Source organism: Salvia miltiorrhiza, unplaced genomic scaffold (genome assembly GCF_028751815.1).
Source record: "Salvia miltiorrhiza cultivar Shanhuang (shh) unplaced genomic scaffold, IMPLAD_Smil_shh original_scaffold_386, whole genome shotgun sequence".
In the NCBI taxonomy this organism is placed as follows: domain Eukaryota; kingdom Viridiplantae; phylum Streptophyta; class Magnoliopsida; order Lamiales; family Lamiaceae; genus Salvia; species Salvia miltiorrhiza.
This window is the reverse complement of record NW_026651539.1, coordinates 580,670-599,277: the sequence shown is the minus strand read 5'-3', so window position 1 is coordinate 599,277 and position 18,608 is coordinate 580,670. Positions and strand designations below refer to the sequence as shown.

At 39.1% G+C, this 18,608-nt stretch overlaps 2 protein-coding genes and 1 pseudogene across 5 annotated transcripts; 2 read left to right on the top strand and 1 right to left on the bottom strand.

Moving 5' to 3' along the window:
- Positions 1-4,517: 4,517 nt before the first annotated feature.
- Positions 4,518-6,813, top strand: LOC131004405 (uncharacterized). The gene is made up of 5 exons (XM_057931087.1): positions 4,518-4,656; positions 4,796-5,084; positions 5,164-5,973; positions 6,063-6,181; positions 6,260-6,813. The coding sequence occupies exons 2-5, from the start codon at positions 4,820-4,822 to the stop codon at positions 6,698-6,700; spliced, it is 1,635 nt and encodes a 544-aa protein (XP_057787070.1). The 5' UTR covers positions 4,518-4,656; positions 4,796-4,819; the 3' UTR covers positions 6,701-6,813.
- Positions 6,814-8,160: 1,347 nt separating this feature from the next.
- LOC131004366 (formyltetrahydrofolate deformylase 1, mitochondrial-like) lies at positions 8,161-15,705 on the top strand. Of its 4 annotated transcripts, none has more exons than XR_009094978.1 (12): positions 8,263-8,577; positions 8,863-8,975; positions 9,509-9,659; positions 9,760-9,833; positions 9,912-10,071; positions 11,245-11,343; positions 11,428-11,514; positions 13,132-13,308; positions 13,598-14,606; positions 14,713-14,964; positions 15,237-15,347; positions 15,489-15,705. XR_009094978.1 is itself a non-coding variant. In XM_057931038.1 (8 exons), the coding sequence occupies exons 1-8, from the start codon at positions 8,434-8,436 to the stop codon at positions 13,276-13,278; spliced, it is 975 nt and encodes a 324-aa protein (XP_057787021.1). In that variant the 5' UTR covers positions 8,161-8,433; the 3' UTR covers positions 13,279-13,443. The 4 variants fall into 4 exon arrangements, 1 of the variants encoding a protein (XP_057787021.1); XR_009094977.1 differs by having other exon boundaries at positions 14,706-14,964; XR_009094976.1 differs by having other exon boundaries at positions 14,706-14,964; positions 15,237-15,705.
- LOC131004365 (VAN3-binding protein-like) lies at positions 13,545-15,426 on the bottom strand (annotated as a pseudogene).
- Positions 15,706-18,608: the final 2,903 nt, after the last annotated feature.

Below are 18,608 nucleotides of genomic sequence, written 5' to 3'. Positions count from 1 at the left end.
TTTCCAGTGTAGTCGGCGTCTATCATCCTTATCGCCCCATCGGAAACCCACCGAAAGCGATTTATATCATCACATATAGAGTCCGGCAGCCGAAAACACTGCATGGCATACGTTGGAATTGCCAGAATAACCGCCTTAAGCATCTCTTCCTTTTCCCCCAGCCGAAAACTCCCGTTGGTTCCAACTTAGAAGCGTTTTTTGAATTTTCTCGACTAGGTATCCAAATTGAAGACGCTTCTTCCTTAGGGAGAAAGCAGGAAGCCCCAGATAAAGTTGCAAACCGTCACCGCCTTGAATCCCCAGAATACTACTCACGGCGTTCGCCATTGATCCTGCTATATTTGGGCTAAAGGTGATAGAGGATTTTTCGAGGTTTGTCATCTGACCCGAGGCCCTTTCATAGCTTTGAATGATCTTTTTAATAGCCTCCGCCTCCTCACCATCTGCTCTAAAGAAGATCAGGCTATCATCAGCAAAAAACAAGTGAGATATACTCAAAAGGCGAGGAATAATGGGTACCCCAGCCCCATAATACGTCTCCTCCTCTCAAAATCACAGAACAGAGATAAGAACCCCTGAGCATAAATAACCAACAAAAACGGCAATAAAAGATCCCCTTGTCGTAAATCGCGAGTAGGCATCATAGTGCCATAAACCCCGTTAATTGAGAAGAAAGGAAAAGGACACAAACCGCACACATTTCATAATCAAATTACACAGATGCATAGAAAAACCAATCTGTTTCATAACCACCTCAAGATAGGCCCACTCCACACGGTCATAAGCTTTGCTCATATCGAGTTTAAGAGCTGAAAACCCCTATCTACCATTTTTCTTTGCTCTAAGCCAGTGCTGACATTAAAAGCTAATAAGAATATTACTCGTGATTTGCCTTCCTTTAATAAAAGCGCTCTGAGCCTAGTCAATCAATCCATCAAGAACCAACCGCAGCCTATTCACAATAACTTTGGAGACAATTTTGTAGGTGGTGTTGCACATGCTAATGGGTCTGAATTCTGAGACCTTCTTCGACCGATCCACCTTAGGTATAAGAGTAACAATGATCACATTCCACGCCTTAAAATCTGCCCCATCGTTAAGAATAGCCAATACTTCATTAGTAACACACGGTCTCATTACTAGACAAAATCGCTGATAGAAATAGGCACAAAAACCATCAGGGCCCAGGGCTTTCGTAGGGTGCATATCGAAAACAGCACGACGTACCTCATCTGCATTATATCTCCTGGTCAGCATGTCATAATCCTCAAACGACAATCTATTCCCAACCTTCGAGCGCACAACATCAATGTCGCGTGGAAGCGGATTAGAAGTGGTGAACAAATTCTGGAAATAGTCTTTAATAATATGAGCTTTATCATCTTGTTTCTCATATATCACCTCAGCGCTATCCTCAAGAGTTTTAATACTGTTGCGTTTTTTTCTCTTGGATGCCCGGATATGGAATGCGCGTGTATTTCTATCACCATTTGCGAGCCAGTTGACTCACGCCCTTTGCTTTCAGTGACAAGCATCGATCTCAACAGCTGCCTCAATCTGTCGTGATAAATTAACAATAGACTCATCGTTAGTTTTATCACCCACGTTCCTCATCAACCTGGTGCGTTCCTCCAGGAGCTTTTTAAGATGTTTACTCAGACCATTAAACTTATTCTTTGCCCATTTCTGTAAGAAGACCTCACACTTTTTAAGCTTGATAGGTAGATCATCAACACCTTTTAATGCCTCTCACTCACATAAGAAATCAAGGACAAATTCTTTCTCCATAAACCAATTCTCCTCGAAGTGAAAATGACCTTTACCTCGACATTCCACCTGCTGATTTCCATCCTCAAATTTACACAATATTGCTCGATGATCAGAGCCATAGAAATCACTTGTTATAGATGTGGAGTTGGGAAAAGCCTGGCCCCATTCCATGTTACACACAAAGCGATCAAGCCTTTCCATTATTGTGGTACCCTACATTTGTACTCGCCATGTAGGGCTCCTGTCAGCCCGGGACAGTTCTTGGAGACCACAGTAAATTAAGGCATCCGAAAACATACTCATCTACCCTGGGGGCGGACACGTTCCCTTATTTTTTCCAACATAGCCACGATTTCATTAAAATTGCCGCCAACTAACCACGAAAAATCATTCGCCACACCTTGGTTGCTAAGCTGGCGAATGAGGTCCCAAGAAAACCTCTGTTGGTTCGTTTGGGAATTCCCATAAAATCCCGTAAACTGAAACTGTATGTCATCCATACTCACCATGCAATCAACGTGTCCCACAGAATAAGAAAGAATACGGACATCCAAAGGCTCATTCCACAACATAATGAGCCATCCACTCTTGCCCCTTGCATCAACAACGAATAATCCGTCAAAACCCAATAAACTACGCCAAAGACCACATTTCGAATTCACTAATCTTGTCTCACAAATGAAGATAAGCAACAGGAAAGTCGCGGTGATAAGACACCAGAGTTCATGGAACGCATGGGCCAAACCCCGGGCTTTCCAACATAAGCAACTCATTGTGCTCGGTGGGACTGCTTAGCAGCCTCCACAGTTGACGCATTTGATTCAATAGTTTCGACACAGATCGGCTTAGTAACGGGAGAGCCGAGCTCCGCCTCAGCGCTGGCTCCCCCCTTCCTCTTTTGAGAGGAATCCTCCCCACTCACCTGCCCCACAACTCCATGACCTCCCTTTTCCTCATCACCCTCGTGTATGGCAACCATCTCCTGACCCTCACCCTCTTCCACGCTGCCCCCTCGCCCTTCCTGTCCCCTCCCTCATCTACCTCTACCTCCTCTACCGCTGAACACCTCCACCCATTCCCTCGCTCACCGTTTCCAATTTTGGTATTTTTGTGACTTCAACCTTTAAGTAGTAGTCCCCTTCTTCACTCCCTCACCCCCCCCCACCGCCTGTCACCACACTCTTCTCTTTCTCTTTCGCATTCATCCCTCCAGCCCCATCATCTCACCTTGCTCTTTTTCCATCACTCCAGCTCCTACCCCGCCCTCCCCATTGCTTGGTCGAGAGGCAGATTCCATCTCATTCCCTACTCTCTCAATATCACATATATTATCCGTTGTCGCTTGTGGTATCTATTTCGGTGTAGAAATAGTGCCCTTAGGGCCAGCAAGTGGTGGCCCCGTGCATGACACTATAGGTTGTGCAGATGATCCGCTCGCCCCCAAATGTCTAAGGGAAGAATTTTTCTCTGAATCCCGAGTTTGTGAGCCCCCACCAGCCTTACCTATAGTTTATGTAGGTTTTAGGGCCATGAGCCATGTCCCATACTTGATTTCACCCCCGTGGGGCGTTGTTGGGTCCTCACAATAGCGTAGTAGATGCCCTACTTTTTCACAACCGAAGCAAAAGTTTGGTAATTTCTCATATAGTAACAGAATAATAGCCCCAACCATCTCACCGTTCATCTAACCCTCACACGCACAAATAGGCCCATACATAAACCTCCAGTTTCCATATCAATCTCCTCCACGACACCAATCCTTGGTTTAAAAAAGCGCGCTTAAGCGCAAAAAAGCGCACGCTTTTGGTGAAGCGCAGGTTTGGGCTTTTTTCTGGGCGAAACGCGCTTACCTACAGGAAGCGCTGAGAAGCGCACAAAAGCGCGCCTAGGCGAGAAGCGCTGAAGCGCGGGCTTTTAGTATGTTAGGGTTAGGTATTTAAATTTTAAAAAAACTAGGTTTTATTTCATTAAAACAAATGTTTGCCTCCCGTCTTCTCCCATTCCTCTCGCGACCTTAACCTGTTCTGCCCACCATCCGGCGCCGCCAGCCGTCGCGCGCCGCCTCCAGCCGGCCGCCGTCGTCGCCAGTTGTCCGCCGCCACCGTCGGTCATCGTCCAAAGGTAAAGTTTCCAGTTTTCCTTCATTTTTTGTTCTGTTTTTTTAAGTTTGTTTTTATTGTCAGTTTTTTTTAGTTGTTTGGTCATTGTTTTAAGTATCAGTTTTTCCTTTCGTTTACTTTTTCCTTTTGTTGTTCATTTTTTTAATTTCATTTTTGGGTAGCTGAATTTTTAAAAATGAATATTCATTGTCCAGTTTTCAGTTTTTTTAAAATAAATTCTGATTTTTTTTATTTTTTTTTCCAGTTTTTTAATGACTTCAAATAGTTCACAAGTAGCATCATCAACGGATGGAGATGATCCAGCTAAAAGATATGGGACGCCCAATCCTTTGAATAAAAGTAATTGGACGTGTAATTTTTGTTCTAAAAGTACGAATGGAGGAGCGTATAGAATGAAACAACATTTAGTTGGAGGTTTTAGGAGTGTTAAAAAATGTCCTAAGGCTCCCGAGCATGTAAGAGAGGAAATTAGGACTTATATGATTAACAAAGCAACTTGTAAGGTGACTAGTAGTTTTCAAAGATTGGAGCCTCAAGGTGAGGAAGAAGGGGAAGAGATGGAAGTATTGGGTAGCTCGTCACACACCGTCACGAGTAAAGTAGCACCGGCTACTAAGAGGATGAAAGGTCCTTTAGATGTGTTACTTGCCCCTAAGAAACCTAGCCCTCAATCTCAAGAAATATTGAAGGGTAGGAAAGAAAGAAAGGGGATTTTTGGTGCTTGTGACAAAGTTTGTAGGGAAAAAGCTTGTGAAGCAATTGCAAGGTACTATTATGATAATGCAATTCCATTCCATTCGGCTACTAGTGATAGCTTTAAAACTATGGTTGAAGTAATTGGACAATATGGTCCGGGATTGGTTCCACCGAGTATGTATGAGCTAAGAGTTCTTTTTCTTAAGAAGGAAGTGGATGAGGTGGACATCAAAATGTTGGAGTTCAAGAAAGAATGGGCAATAAAGGGTTGTTCTATTTTATCCGATGGATGGCGTGATTCGGTGGTGCAAAAAGATATTGTCAACTTTCTTGTCAACTCTCCAAGAGGCTCCGTGTTCATCAAATCGGTGGAAGTTTCCGAAGTTGTGAAAGATGCACAAACGTTGTTTACAATGCTTGATGCCATTGTTGAGGAAGTTGGAGAGGCAAATGTTGTGCAAGTGGTGACAGATAATGCTTCTAACTATGTTAAAGCGGGTAAGTAGTTTAAATCATCTTTAATTTAAACTTTCAATTTATGTTTTCTTAATGATTAAAGCTTAATCTTTTTGAATAGGGAAATTTCTTATGCTCGAAAGACCACATCTCTATTGGACTCCATGTGCTGCACATTGTGTGGACTTGATGTTGGAGGATATTGGAAAGCTTCCAATGATTAAGAATGCTATCAAGAAGGCAATCTACATGAATGGTTATATATATAACCATGTCGCCGTTGTGAACATGATGAGGAGATTCACCAATCAAAGGAATTTGCATCGACCAGCGGTCACAGGATTTGCAACTTCCTTTATCACTCTTGCACAATATCACAGGCAAAAAAACAATTTGAGGAAAATGGTTACTTCGGAAGAGTGGATTGCTTCAAAGTGGCAAAAGGATGCGGGAGGGAGGAAGATGACATCTATTATTTTGCAAGACACATTTTGGAGGAATGTGTTGTATGCTCTTAAGTTGGTAGGTCCCCTTGTGAAAGTACTTCGGATGGTTGATGGGGATAAAAAACCGGCAATGGGGTACATTTATGAAGCTATGGATAGAGCTAAAGAGACTATTGCTAAGAGTTTTGGTCACAAAGAGGAGCGTTACAAAGAAGCTTTTGAGATAATTGATAAAAGATGGGATTGCCAACTTCATCGCCCTTTACATGCGGCCGGATACTTTCTAAATCCGGAAATCTATTATGATAATCCAGAGGGAGTGAGTTGTCAAGAGGTTGAGAAAGGCTTGTATGAAAGCATTCAAAGGTTGGTTCACGATGAAGCAACTCAAGACAAGATCATGGTTGAGTTAGATGCCTACAAAAATGCAACGGGTGTATTTGGCAATGCAATGGCGATTAGACATAGAAAGATGAAATCACCGAGTAATATTTCATATTTGAAATTTCTAATTGATTTAAAATTAATTTATATCCCATATTCTAACAACAATTTATTTTTAAAATGTCTATAGCGGATTGGTGGTCTTGTTATGGATCTTCAAGTCCCAACCTCAAATCTTTTGCGATAAAAGTTCTTAGCCTCACTTGTAGTGCTACCGGATGTGAGAGAAATTGGAGTGTCTTTCAACATGTAAGTTATTATTATATTTTACTTTTGCTAGAATACATAAATTATAATTTTAATCTATTATTTTTAATATTTTTATAGCTTCATACCAAGAAGAGAAACCGATTGGCACAAGACCGGCTCAATCACTTGGTTTATGTGAAGTATAATCGCACTTTGGAAAGGCGATACAAGAGGAAAGACACAATAGATCCTATTTTATTAGAAGAGATTGATGATAGCAATGAATGGTTGCTTGGACATATGGATGAGGACTCTTCTAATGAAGATAATGATCTTGTGTTTGGAGATGATAATTTGATATGGAGTGCCGTTAGCAAGGCTTCGGGAGCTAATGATCCTATTTATAGCACTAGACATGCATCTAGAGTTGATAAAGGAAAGGGTGTAGTTGCTTCGGGTTCAAGAAGACTCTTAGATGAGGATGAGGATGAGGTTGGGGAGGAGATGGAAGAGGACATTGGTGAAGACAAAGATGATGAAGGAGATGGGGATGATGCACTTAATGATGATGATTTTTGATTAGTTGCTTGAGATTTGATTGAACTTTTAAACTTGCGTACTTTAAACTTAAGTATTTGTGTGTTTTAATTTTTAAATTAAGTATTTGTGTGTTTAAGTATTTGTGGTTTTAAGTATTTGTGTTTTTTGCTATAAAATATATTGTAGGTAAATATATTAGAATTTTTTAGGTTTTAGCGCGTTTCGCCTACGAAAAGCCCGCGCTTTAAGCCCCGGGGCAGTTTGCGCTTCGGTGCGCTTCACGCTTTTTTAAACCAAGCACCAATCTGCTCTCCAATCCGCCATATCACATCAGGATGCATACACGGGACGGGTAGGTTATGGCATTGTATCCAACTCGTAAACGTATCAAACTTCACATCAGTAGGGCTTTGGAAACCCTCTAGTTCATAGAAAATTAACAAATCCTGAAAAAAGTGCCAAGGGCCCCCTATCAAGGCGTGTTTCTTGTCCAGCAAGGAAGCGAAGAACACCACAAAAACATTCGCTCCAACAATTTCTACATCAGCACGTTGCTGGGATTGTAGGATACCTGGCAGGTGGTTCACCAGTAGTTCGCGGTTAATCTGTCAACAGGCGAACACCTTGCCAACAAGGCAGTATTTGGTATTCTGCCGTAGACTCTTTGTTAATGCTTGTGGGAAAGCAACTGTACTCGTGTCTGCTTCTTCAGAAAGGTTCAACTTGTCAACCAAGCGTTGAACTTCATTATCCATGTTATCATCGTCTCAAAGTCACCGGCTCTCCCGGAAAACAGGAAGAAATAGCGCCTCCGGTAATTTATTCATCCGATCTTTTACTTTTAATTATTTGCTAAAGTAATAATTTTTGTAAGTAAAAGTAATTATTGATGTGAAGAAAAGTAATGTTATTTTCATTCGCTTGTACTTTTATTTTTAACTATTTGGCCAAATAATTATTGTCGTAATAAAAAGTAATTATTGTTATAACGAAATGTAATATTTCTAAATTATTACATTTGTTCTGATAATTGTTACTTTTATTCATAAGAATTTGTATTTTTAGTTATTTAATCAAATACTCCCTCCGTCCCGCGAATCTTGAGTCAATTCTTTTCGGCACGAGAATTAATAAAATAGTATTTAGTGTGTTAAGTGTGGTAGGTGAAAAAGTGAAAATGTGAATAAATGATTTTTTTTTGCCATATAAGGAAATGACTCAAGATTCGTGGGTCGGCCGAAAAAGAAAAGTGACTCAAGATTTGTGGACAGAGGAAGTAATTATTATTGTACGAAAAAGTAATTAATGATATGTATAAAAGTAATGTTATTTTTACTCGTTAGAACTTGTAATTTTGTATATTTGGTCAAGTAATCATTGTCGTAAGAAAAAGTAACCATTAACGTAAAGAAAAGTAATGTTTCAAAAACGCTACATTTATTCATGTCAATAATTATTTTACGGTTTCGAACCCTTCCCACTTCAGGAAGTAAAGGGACCGCAGCCATCACCATTGCACCACAAGACATTTACGGTTTCGATTACCAAACATTTTTATATAAATGTTTGGTGTGGGTTGGGTTGGAGCCGTTTTTAAAAATATACTTGGAAGGGAGTATTTTTGAAGGTGCAGATTGGTTTTCCAAAATTTGATGAGCTTTCCGCATTAACCAACCAATCACCTTCCCCAAGATTAACCAATGAATCTCGAGCCAAACTCAGCGGTTTAAAAGGGGATTTCTCACTCAGCCATATACACTCTCTGTGTGTTAATGGATCTCCTCCGAAGAGCCTGCGCAAGAGCAAGATACTCCCCTCAACTTAACGCATTTGCATTTGCAAAAAGGTCCTTTACTCCTCTCAATCACGCCACACCCTCTGCTCTCCTCCATGGCATTCATGTCTTCCACTGCCCGGTGTGTCTTCGATATCATTCTCGATAAATTTGTTATTTGACAATATTTACAGGGATATTAGAACTTCAATTCGTTTTTCTTTTATATGAATAGATTTTGTGGATAATGATTTTTATTGAATGTCTGAATGGAAATTTTGATTATTAATACTATCAGGATTGAGTGGGATTAAATAGCTGCCAATACGTATATTTTCTGGTGCTCTCATCATATACAATGTTTGTGATATCATATGAAATCCAATAAGGAGATATGAATCCTCAGTTCTGGATTGTGCATATTCAGGATGAAGTGGGAATTGTCGCCAAATTATCCGAATGCATAGCCTCCAAGGGTGGCAACATTCTTAATGCTGATGTTTTTGTGCCTGAAAAGGAGAATGTCTTTTATTCCAGAAGGTCGCTCCCCTTTCCGATTTCCAGTACATCCACAAATTTTTCATTCTGATAATGGTTGAGCTCGATGATAATTGATAAGTAACAAATAGTGGTCTTTGTGGTTAAGGTTTACTCATCAACTTGATACACTTCCCTTCTCGTAGTTACAGACAGAGGTCAATTTAATTAAGTATTATCTATTAGTATCTCAAGCTTTCTTTTTTTGCAAAAATTAATGTATCCACATTTTATTTTGCAAAAATTAATGTATCCACATTTTATATATACCAAGGCACATTTTTTTTTTTACGTGGTGCAGCATAGAATAATTTTAGTCTGACACAATAGGCTTATGATTTGTAACTTAGTTGTTGAGTGAGTGTTTCTGTGCCAAAGGAGTTTAAGTGTTAAGGAGAAATAACAATGGAATTCCAGGATGTTTCCCTAACTGTCAACTTGGTTCGCTGGTCTGTCTTTAAATGCAGTTACTAGTTAGATGTTATTCAGGTGCATGGACAGGTGTTCATATGTCAAACTCTTGCTACAATTTTCAGTGAGTTTGTCTTTGATCCTGCCAAATGGCCACGGAATCAAATGGATGAGGATTTCTCAAAACTTGGGAAGATGTTCAATGCAATGAAGTCTGTTGTTCGGGTGCCCAATCTAGATCCAAAATATAAGATTGCAGTACTTGCTTCGAAGCAGGTATGCCAGCTAACAAATATGTGATAGCTAACTTAATCATTGGAATATCTAAAACAGTATTACTACAAACTGAAATATCTCCTTTTCCTTTTAATATCAGGACCATTGTCTTGTTGATTTGCTGCATGCTTGGCAGGACTCTAAGCTTCCTGTTGATATTACAGCTGTGATAAGGTAAAGTTGGACGATCTTTGAGTTTTGTTGATTTTATCTAGCTATTGAAATTTAGACCTGGAAATGCTTGTTTAACAGCAATCATGACAGAGGTCCAAACTCACATGTGATGAGATTTCTTGAAAGGCATGAAATCCCTTACCATTATTTGAGCACAACTATAGAAGACAAAAACGAAGAAGACATCTTGAATGTTGTCAAGGATACAGACTTTCTAGTACTTGCTAGATACATGCAGGTAAGCGAAGCTTAAGTTATTTGATTTGCACTATATAAATCTGTAAGATAAAGATGTAATACGAAGTATCTGTGCTCTTGTTAAGGTTGAAAATCAAATCAATCTATATGATGCCCAGATTTAAATGGATCGCTAATGGCTTATTTTAACTCAATCTAATAGAAATACCAAACAAGTATGGGTGTATTTCATGGTCTGATAAGTTTTAAGGTTAGGCTAGAGCTTGAGATCAGTGATTAAAAGCTTGACTAAGTATGTGAAAGGTCATCCTACTCAAACTCCAGTCATGTTTAAGAAAATTCAAAACACAATTTTCTTACCCTTCTAGCAGACAAACTTGGACTAGACTATGTATTTACCATATATTTTCCCTTAGCTCTCATTGTATGATTCCATGTGGCCAATGTGTTGTACTATGCAGTACATATTTTCTTTTCTTTACTGGTTTTTATGTTCTTTTGTTTAATGTGGTGTTGATAGTATACGACCTTGCAAAAGGAAAAAAACCTTCATCTTTGTTTAATATTGATCCAGTATCTTTGAATCATATCACTGAATATTGTCTACTGTAAATAGTGAAAGTGCCCTTTCTCACATCTTAAGGTGCTTGACTTGGATATCTTATTGTATTTAGTAAAAAGGTTATTGGCCTGTAAATACACAGACTTTTAGCCAATTCATGAATTGCACATGAACTTTAATTTTGGTATGACAATACATAAACTTTCATATTTTGGGTATGATTTTACCATGAAACTAAAATCCCCAAGTTTTGGTAAGTTTTTTAAGAGAGTGGTGGGTAAATTTTTGTATTTTTTGCATCGTTTTATCTTGAATTTGTGCAATATTTTAGCTTGTTTCTACAAACTCTTTCAAACTCATGGATTTTAGCTTGATTGACTTTGAAAGGGATTTAAATTTGGGGATTTTAGTTTCGTGGTAGAATCATAACAAATTGAAAGTTTATGATTTGTCATACCAAAATTAAAGTTCATGTGCAATTCATGAATTAGTTAAAAGTTTGATTTTTACAGGCCAATATCCTTTAACAAAATATTCTCAGCTTGCCAGAAGAAACAATCGATTCTTGCTCTGCTCTTCAAATTTCCTGGATAGAACAGATATTGTTGTAGCAAACCACATAATTAAAAAATATACTGGATATTGTTGCAGATACTCTCAGGAAATTTCTTAAAGAGCTATGGCAGGGATATTATTAATATTCATCATGGTCTGTTACCCTCTTTCAAGGGTGGCAACCCATCTAAACAGGTTAATGTTTTATTTTTTCCTTAAAAGATGCTTCTATACTTATGTCTGCGATCATTTGATTTATATGTTAAACAACATTCATAGGCCTTTGATGCTGGTGTTAAATTGATTGGTGCAACATCTCATTTTGTTACTGAAGAGCTTGATGAAGGTCCCATCATTGAGCAAATGGTAACCCCACTCACACTTGTTGTCATTCAGTTTCATGTATCATAGTTTAAGCAAATAATTTTTTCACGAAATCACTGAGTTACTGAGCTGAATGTAATTACTCATCAGCCAAAGCTTTTTAATAGCTTATCTGACCATTTAACGATGATATCATATTTGAGTTGCACATTTAGATTTCATAGTTATTGCACTAAGTATTACCTATAGAAATGAATGTAAACTTCTCATCTTTTGTTGTCACTAGAATTTGTACAAAAATGTGCTTTTAGGCTATATGGCTTCCATAATTTACCTAGCTTCATGCATTTTTATGTGATTTCGTATAGTGATGGTATGTAATACTAAACTATTTTATTGCTGTGGCCTTAGCATGTTGCTTGCTCTGGCTGTCATTTTTGGGCCAATATAATTCTGTAAGGATTATGTAATGTCCTAAATAAGTTTCTGAATCTACAAAGTGTAATGAAACTTTTTTACTTTCTATGAAAGAAATTAAGTACAAAATTCCCTTTCTTTTCTTTCTTGCTTTTTCTTTTCCTTTAACAGTTTCCTCTAGTTCTTGTTATTTTTTCAGCAAGCAGTGCATATTTTTGGACATTTACTGATGTTATTGTAGATTTAACCTGAGAAGAACAAAATAGTGTAAGAATTAGCAATTGTTCGTGAGATTCTGCAGTGTCAACAATTTTAGTAACTCATGTTGTTTTTTTAGAACATGATGAAGTGACCATGATATTTTGGCATAAATTGTTCATTTTTTAATCGCATCTTATAGGTGCTAATTGATCTTATGTGATCTCAATGCTTTAAAAATTAGTCTAGGAGGCTGCGAAGTGCGATGTACTCCCAGACCTTACCAAAAATGCTCTAGCTGCTTGGCAAGAAAAATCAGAGTCAGTCCCTCCTAAGCATATGGGGCCATTATAAATACATATGTATATATACATGTAGGGATTAGATCTAGTGGGAATCATATCTTTGGTGAGAACTGAGAACACATGTACAAACACATAAAATCCATGAACAAGAGATGACCAGCGTGAACAAAATATAACATATGAAGGAGATTAAAAATCTACTAATGTGGTTGTGCATGTATTACATTTATTTGTTCACTCTGGTCATTTCTTGCTCATAGATTTTATGTGGTTTTTGCAGTGTTCTTACAGTTCTCACATAAAAATGCCGTTTACATCATTCTCCTATACGTGTATTTGCATATGTTCAGGGAACAAGATTAAACTATATATAATTTAGTTTAGGGGTTGAGTCATTGTTTTCAAGAAAGCCTTTGGAGCTCAAATACCGAAATAGATTAGAACCATCATCATCATCATTGGGGGAACAGGGGTCAACAGCAGACCGATATTTCTAGTGCCTAGAAAATTCTGTAACAGCAGACCTATATTTCTAGCCAAAATTATGTAAACATCAGCCACTGCCCCTAACTCATGCTGCATTCTTACTGGTATTCATTAATTTTGCCCCATGTTGTTGCTCAAAAGCATGCTCAACATTATAATCACGGCATAGTACCTGAAGAAATTTTATGATACTGATATGAAAATGGTATGTGAAGCACCTATATTGTGATTGATGTTCTCTTAATTTTCTCAGGTGGACAGAGTTTCTCATAGGGACAATTTGCGAAGCTTTGTACATAAATCTGAGAACTTGGAGAAGCAATGTCTTGCGAGAGCAATAAAGTACTATTGTGAACTACGCGTGTTGCCTTACGTGAAAAACAAGACTGTTGTATTTTGAGGCTAGTAACACATGGTGGATGTGAAACCTGTATGTATGCCCCATTTTCCCCCCACAATTTTTGATATTCTAATCTGACAATTTGTAAGTTTATATTGTATATTAGTAAAAGTGATATTATTTCTACATGAACATCTTCCACTTTTTGGTGGACAAACTTTTCAATTACTTTTTGTCTTTAGAGAAATAATAATGATTTTGTAACTAGCATCACCCTAAAAAAGAATTAGAAAGACAAAAAAAATCTGTGACATTGCCATGCAAAGTTATGAAACACTCATTTTACTTGTAGATATTCACATAGACACTTGTTACACAGGAAATCTAATCACTCTCAGTCTGAAGAAGGGCAGTATATATCCAATCTGTGTTAAAAGGAGGCATACAATTGTGAAAGAAACTTCAACAAAATGTGTCTGCACAAAAGTTTGATTAAATGCTCTGGTTGATATTCAACATCCTTAGAGAATTCTCTGCCTCCTCAAATCGGCTTCTGCGCTGCAGAAGATTCTGAATTCCGTGCACCCATTTTTGTTTATGAACTTTGTTCTTGCACTTGAACTCTAATAGACCCTGAGCAGTTTTTACCCCAAAGTACAACTCCATGTTTTCTCTTTCTTTCCTGAACGGCCAGCTGCTGCTGTCATGGATGACTTCATAAAGAATACCTGAAATGTGGTAAAGACATCGATAAGCAGATAGATGTAGGATTTATGTGAAATTAGCTGTTTTTCCATATGCATCTGGGATAAATTTCTTACTATATAATGTTGAAGGCTTACATTTATTGTTTTTGGAAAATGCTCCTCCTATGTGCTTACTCTTCACCTTTATTGTAACCTGAAAATATGTTCATTTCAGTCGAATGTCGTCTGTCCAATCTATGTTCATGAGCATATGTTAAGGTGATTATATACACTTGTAATAGAAACTAGGTTTATTTATGAATTCCTCTCTAGATATGAATAGCTGTATACCTGGTATGCCTTGTTGATGTAGATAGACACATGTTTCCACTGTAGCACACCTAAAAATTCAGGTGATCAGGGTGTTTGATTTTATCATTTTATGGCATATGGATAAGAAAATACAAGTATGATTCTGCAAATGTAGATTTAGAAATCATGCGTGCTTAGGGTATGTGATGATTGAGAATCTCAATTACTCTGATGAAAATTAGACGTTACCTTTTCGAGTGAGTTGTAGTAAGTCTCCTAGGCAGGGAAGGTCCTCTTCCTCGACTTCACTAGCAAAAGCAGCTGGAGATGGAGAACCTGCTATGGCCTTTTCATATGGACTTATTGACGCGCTCCTCTTTGCTTCCTTAGGTAATCTTGCATTCATAACTGCTTCTCCTCGCAAAGCTATAAATTGGATTGTAATCTCATCAAGAGAGGATGTAAAAATAGCAGTGAACATGAATTAAGTTTGCAGGAGTAGTTGAGATTTGTACCAGTTGCTGCTGCAGCTGTCAAAGTTAACAAATCACTTGCAGTTTGGATGCCGACTGCTGATCTCACAACAGAGGCCACGGCTTCCTTATCCGCCCCAGCTGATTGCGCCAACTCGATACAGTATGAGGCCAAGAGCTCAGTTGCTGATGCTAGTGCCGCGCTAATTTTGGAGTTCTGCGTTGCAGTAGCTGCAGCCAAGGGCTGCTGCTAGTCCAGCAACGGAGAGAAGAGTGTGAGTGTGTGCATTTTCCATACGCGCCTTATCTTTCTTTTTCAAAGTGTTACTATCTATGCTCTCCTTGTGGTGAAACAACCTTCCGATTGCTCCGCCTCTTATTCGCCCGTTTACTGGTTTCATGGACTGCACATGAGTTTGCACACAGTTAGGATTATTCACTCCATCTACATATTTGTGTGTGTGCATTGATGGAAATCAATAGAGGCTTACGAGACTTTGTGGAGTGAATGTTTCATGGATAATGCTGAGATTATTGTCGAATGCAGGTCGCATCTGCTTGGTAGCAAGTGCTTTTGATAATTCATCTGCAGAGAGACTCCAAGACCTTGACAAGAACACCATTGGCTCCTTAGGCGTTTCTGGCTGTGGTATTGCAGGTAATGCCGCTTCTCCTTTGAGCTTGTCGTTGTCTTCTTCTACGTGCTTCTTCCACCATGGTAGTTGATTGCTTTCCATTTCGATTAATATAAGTGGAACTGGAACACCTGAGCATAGATTTATCAATGAATGATTCCCAGGTCATGAGAGAGAGAGAGAGAGAGGTGCATACCTTTGGATGTTTGATGAATGAGTATAGTTAAGATTGTTGTGAGAGATTGGGTAGTTGATACTTATAGATAATGCAAAGAGAGACATAATGCTAGAAAAGAATACATGAGTGGCGCCTCGTGCTTGAAACTTGCCATGAAATCTGCTGTTTTACTTATAATATTCATCGCCATTGTCGTTTTAGCAGACACGTTTGTTTTCGAAGCATACGCTATATTACTTTTTTATTTATTAAGAATTTGTATTGTGAATACAGTCAAATGGTCAGAGTAGAGCGTTGCTATATTATTATTATTATTATTATTGGTATCACCATTTTTTTGCGTTTTTCTCAAAAAATGTCTATAACTGACGTTTTCACTTTAAAAACCTTCAACTTTTAAAAAAGTTTAATTTATTGTTACGTCTTACATAATTTGGAGATGAAATAATGCTAAACACTGCATCATTCACTATAGAATTGCACAAAAAAAAACCCCTAAAATCTTGATAATCTAATAATTTGGTGAGGTTACTTCATCATTTTGTTATTTGTAAGGGGTGTATAAATCAAACTCTTTTCAAAATTGAGGATTTTGAAAGTGAAAACATAAATTTGTACAATTTTTATTTTGAAAGACGCTAAACATTTTAGAGTCATACTAGTAATAGCTACAAAAGTTTTCAAGATTCCTAAAAGCATAACAAGTTATGTCACACGTGAAAACAAATGCGTCTGCATATTGTGTGTGTCTATAATTTTGAAGAAATGGGGAGAACAGAAGTCCCCGATTTAGGGGAAATGGTTTTGTTGATGTCCATGCAGCTTTATGGTCAATGTATTCGTACTATATTATATACACTTGAATTAAGTTTGATTGATTGTGTTTTGGGGAAGCATTTTCTTATCCACAACAGAATCATGTTTACTTTTTCTTCCCCTTACCTATTATGTCTTTCGTGGGGTGAGGAGGTATCGAACCTCAAGTTAAACCATTGCACGTTCTGGGTGAGGGCTTACGACCTACCACTCAAATGCCTCAACACTCATATGATTAGAGCATTGGGGAAAAAGATAGGAACAGTGGAGCATATTGACACAAATATGAATTTCTCTGGCTCTTTTGCTCGCTTTAAAGTCAAGCTGGACATCACTGAACCCCTCCTGCGGGGCCTTACGGTTGCTTTTGAAGGAAAAAAATTGTGGATTCCTTTGAAATACGAATCTCTGCCCATATACTGTTTCAACTGTGGAAGGATAGGGCACCAAAGTCGGAAATGCGAACACCATCAACCAGAGGACGACAACCCTTTTGAAGATTCTCGATACGGTCCCTGGCTAAAAGCATCTCCGCTGAAGAGAATCAGGACACACGCCACAGGAGGAGGTATGCCCCACCCCTCTGTTCGTCTGAAACTTCACATGGAAGAGGCTGCTCGACACCAAAAATCCTTGGAAATTCAGGGCTCTTCCAAAACAACATCCCCACACGACACTTCTACTGAGCTAGACGTTGACAACAACCTCCAACCACACTCCTCTAATCCCGAAGCCGAATCCCTCATTCACCAACTCAAAATTACTGATACTCAATCCCCACATACAGATACCCACTCCCCCCAAACCCCTCTTATAGACGACCACCTTAACTTTACCCCTGGACATCAAACCATAACTCCACCCCCACCCACCTCAACAACACAACCCCTATGCCTTGATTTCATGCAATTCATTGCACCCACCCAAACAACCAAACCCCCAACCATTAATACCCCACAACAACCTTCCCACCATAACACCAAAGTCACAAAAGCATCGAGCCAATCACCAACCATAACTCCCCAATCCCAACAAACAGATCATCCGGCCCAAAAAACACCCCAAAACCAGCCTGCCAACACAAAATGCCATCACCCAAATCTGAAGAAAAAATGGAAAAAACAAGCGAGACAACAACAGGACACAAGTCGCAGCACTCATATCAGCGACACCGACAGCCCCCCGGGGAAATCAAAACGGCCCCTCAGATTGGTGGATGAACACAGCGATATTGAAGAAATCGAATGCGCCCCAAAAAAACCAAAACATGACAGAGAGGCCCCCATGAAATATGAGTTGATGTTAACGGCGGAGATTGCCCCGGAGCAATCCCGCCGATCCCAATGAGTTGCCTATTTTGGAACTGTCGAGGGCTTGGGAACCAATCGACAGTCCGAACGCTGATATGGTTGCTAAACCATAAGTCTCCCGACATCGTTTTCCTTATGGAAACGAAATTACTCTCTTCTGATTGGACTTCTTTGCATAAAAAATTCGAGTCGTATGAGTTATTTTCTGTGGACTGTGATACTTCACGTGGAGGAAAAAGCGGTGGCTTAGCCCTCCTTTGGAGACAAGAGTGGAAGGTTGATATTAAATCCTACTCGTTACACCATATTCTTGCTTCGATAAGCATTTCTCACCAACAAGATTGGGACTTCTGTGGCTTCTATGGATGGTCTGAAAGCAACTCCCAGAATAATTCTTGGAACCTTCTTCATGAGCTGTGGGCTACCTGCAACCAAGCTTGGTTGTGCGGGGGAGACTTCAACGAAATTCTTTATGGTTTTGAGAAGAAAGGGGGAATAAGTCGGAGTAACCAAAGAATGGAAAGCTTCAGGAACGTCATCAACGACTGTAACCTTACTGATTTGGGGTTCGAAGGGCATCAGTTCACCTGGACAAATAAACAACTTGGGCACGAGAACATCCAGGCGCGCCTTGATAGAGTCTTTGGCTCAGAACTTTGGCTGAACCTGTTTCCGAGATATAAAGTCGTCCATCTCACACGCAAATCTTCAGATCACTGCCCGATCTTTCTTGAGCTCCAATGCACGGATTTTTGTGACCGACCAAAGCGGAAAGTTTTTCGCTTCGAAGCAATGTGGTTTCAAGACCCCTCTTGCAAAGACCTTTGCGAATCCGTTTGGAACTATGGGGCAGCAAATTCTTCATCGGGGAACCTGCGACTTAGAATCAAAGATTGTGGGCAAGTTCTGGAAGCATGGGGGGAGAATCATTTTGGAAATATTAACAAGCAGCTTAGACAACTTCGGAAACGTCTTGAGGA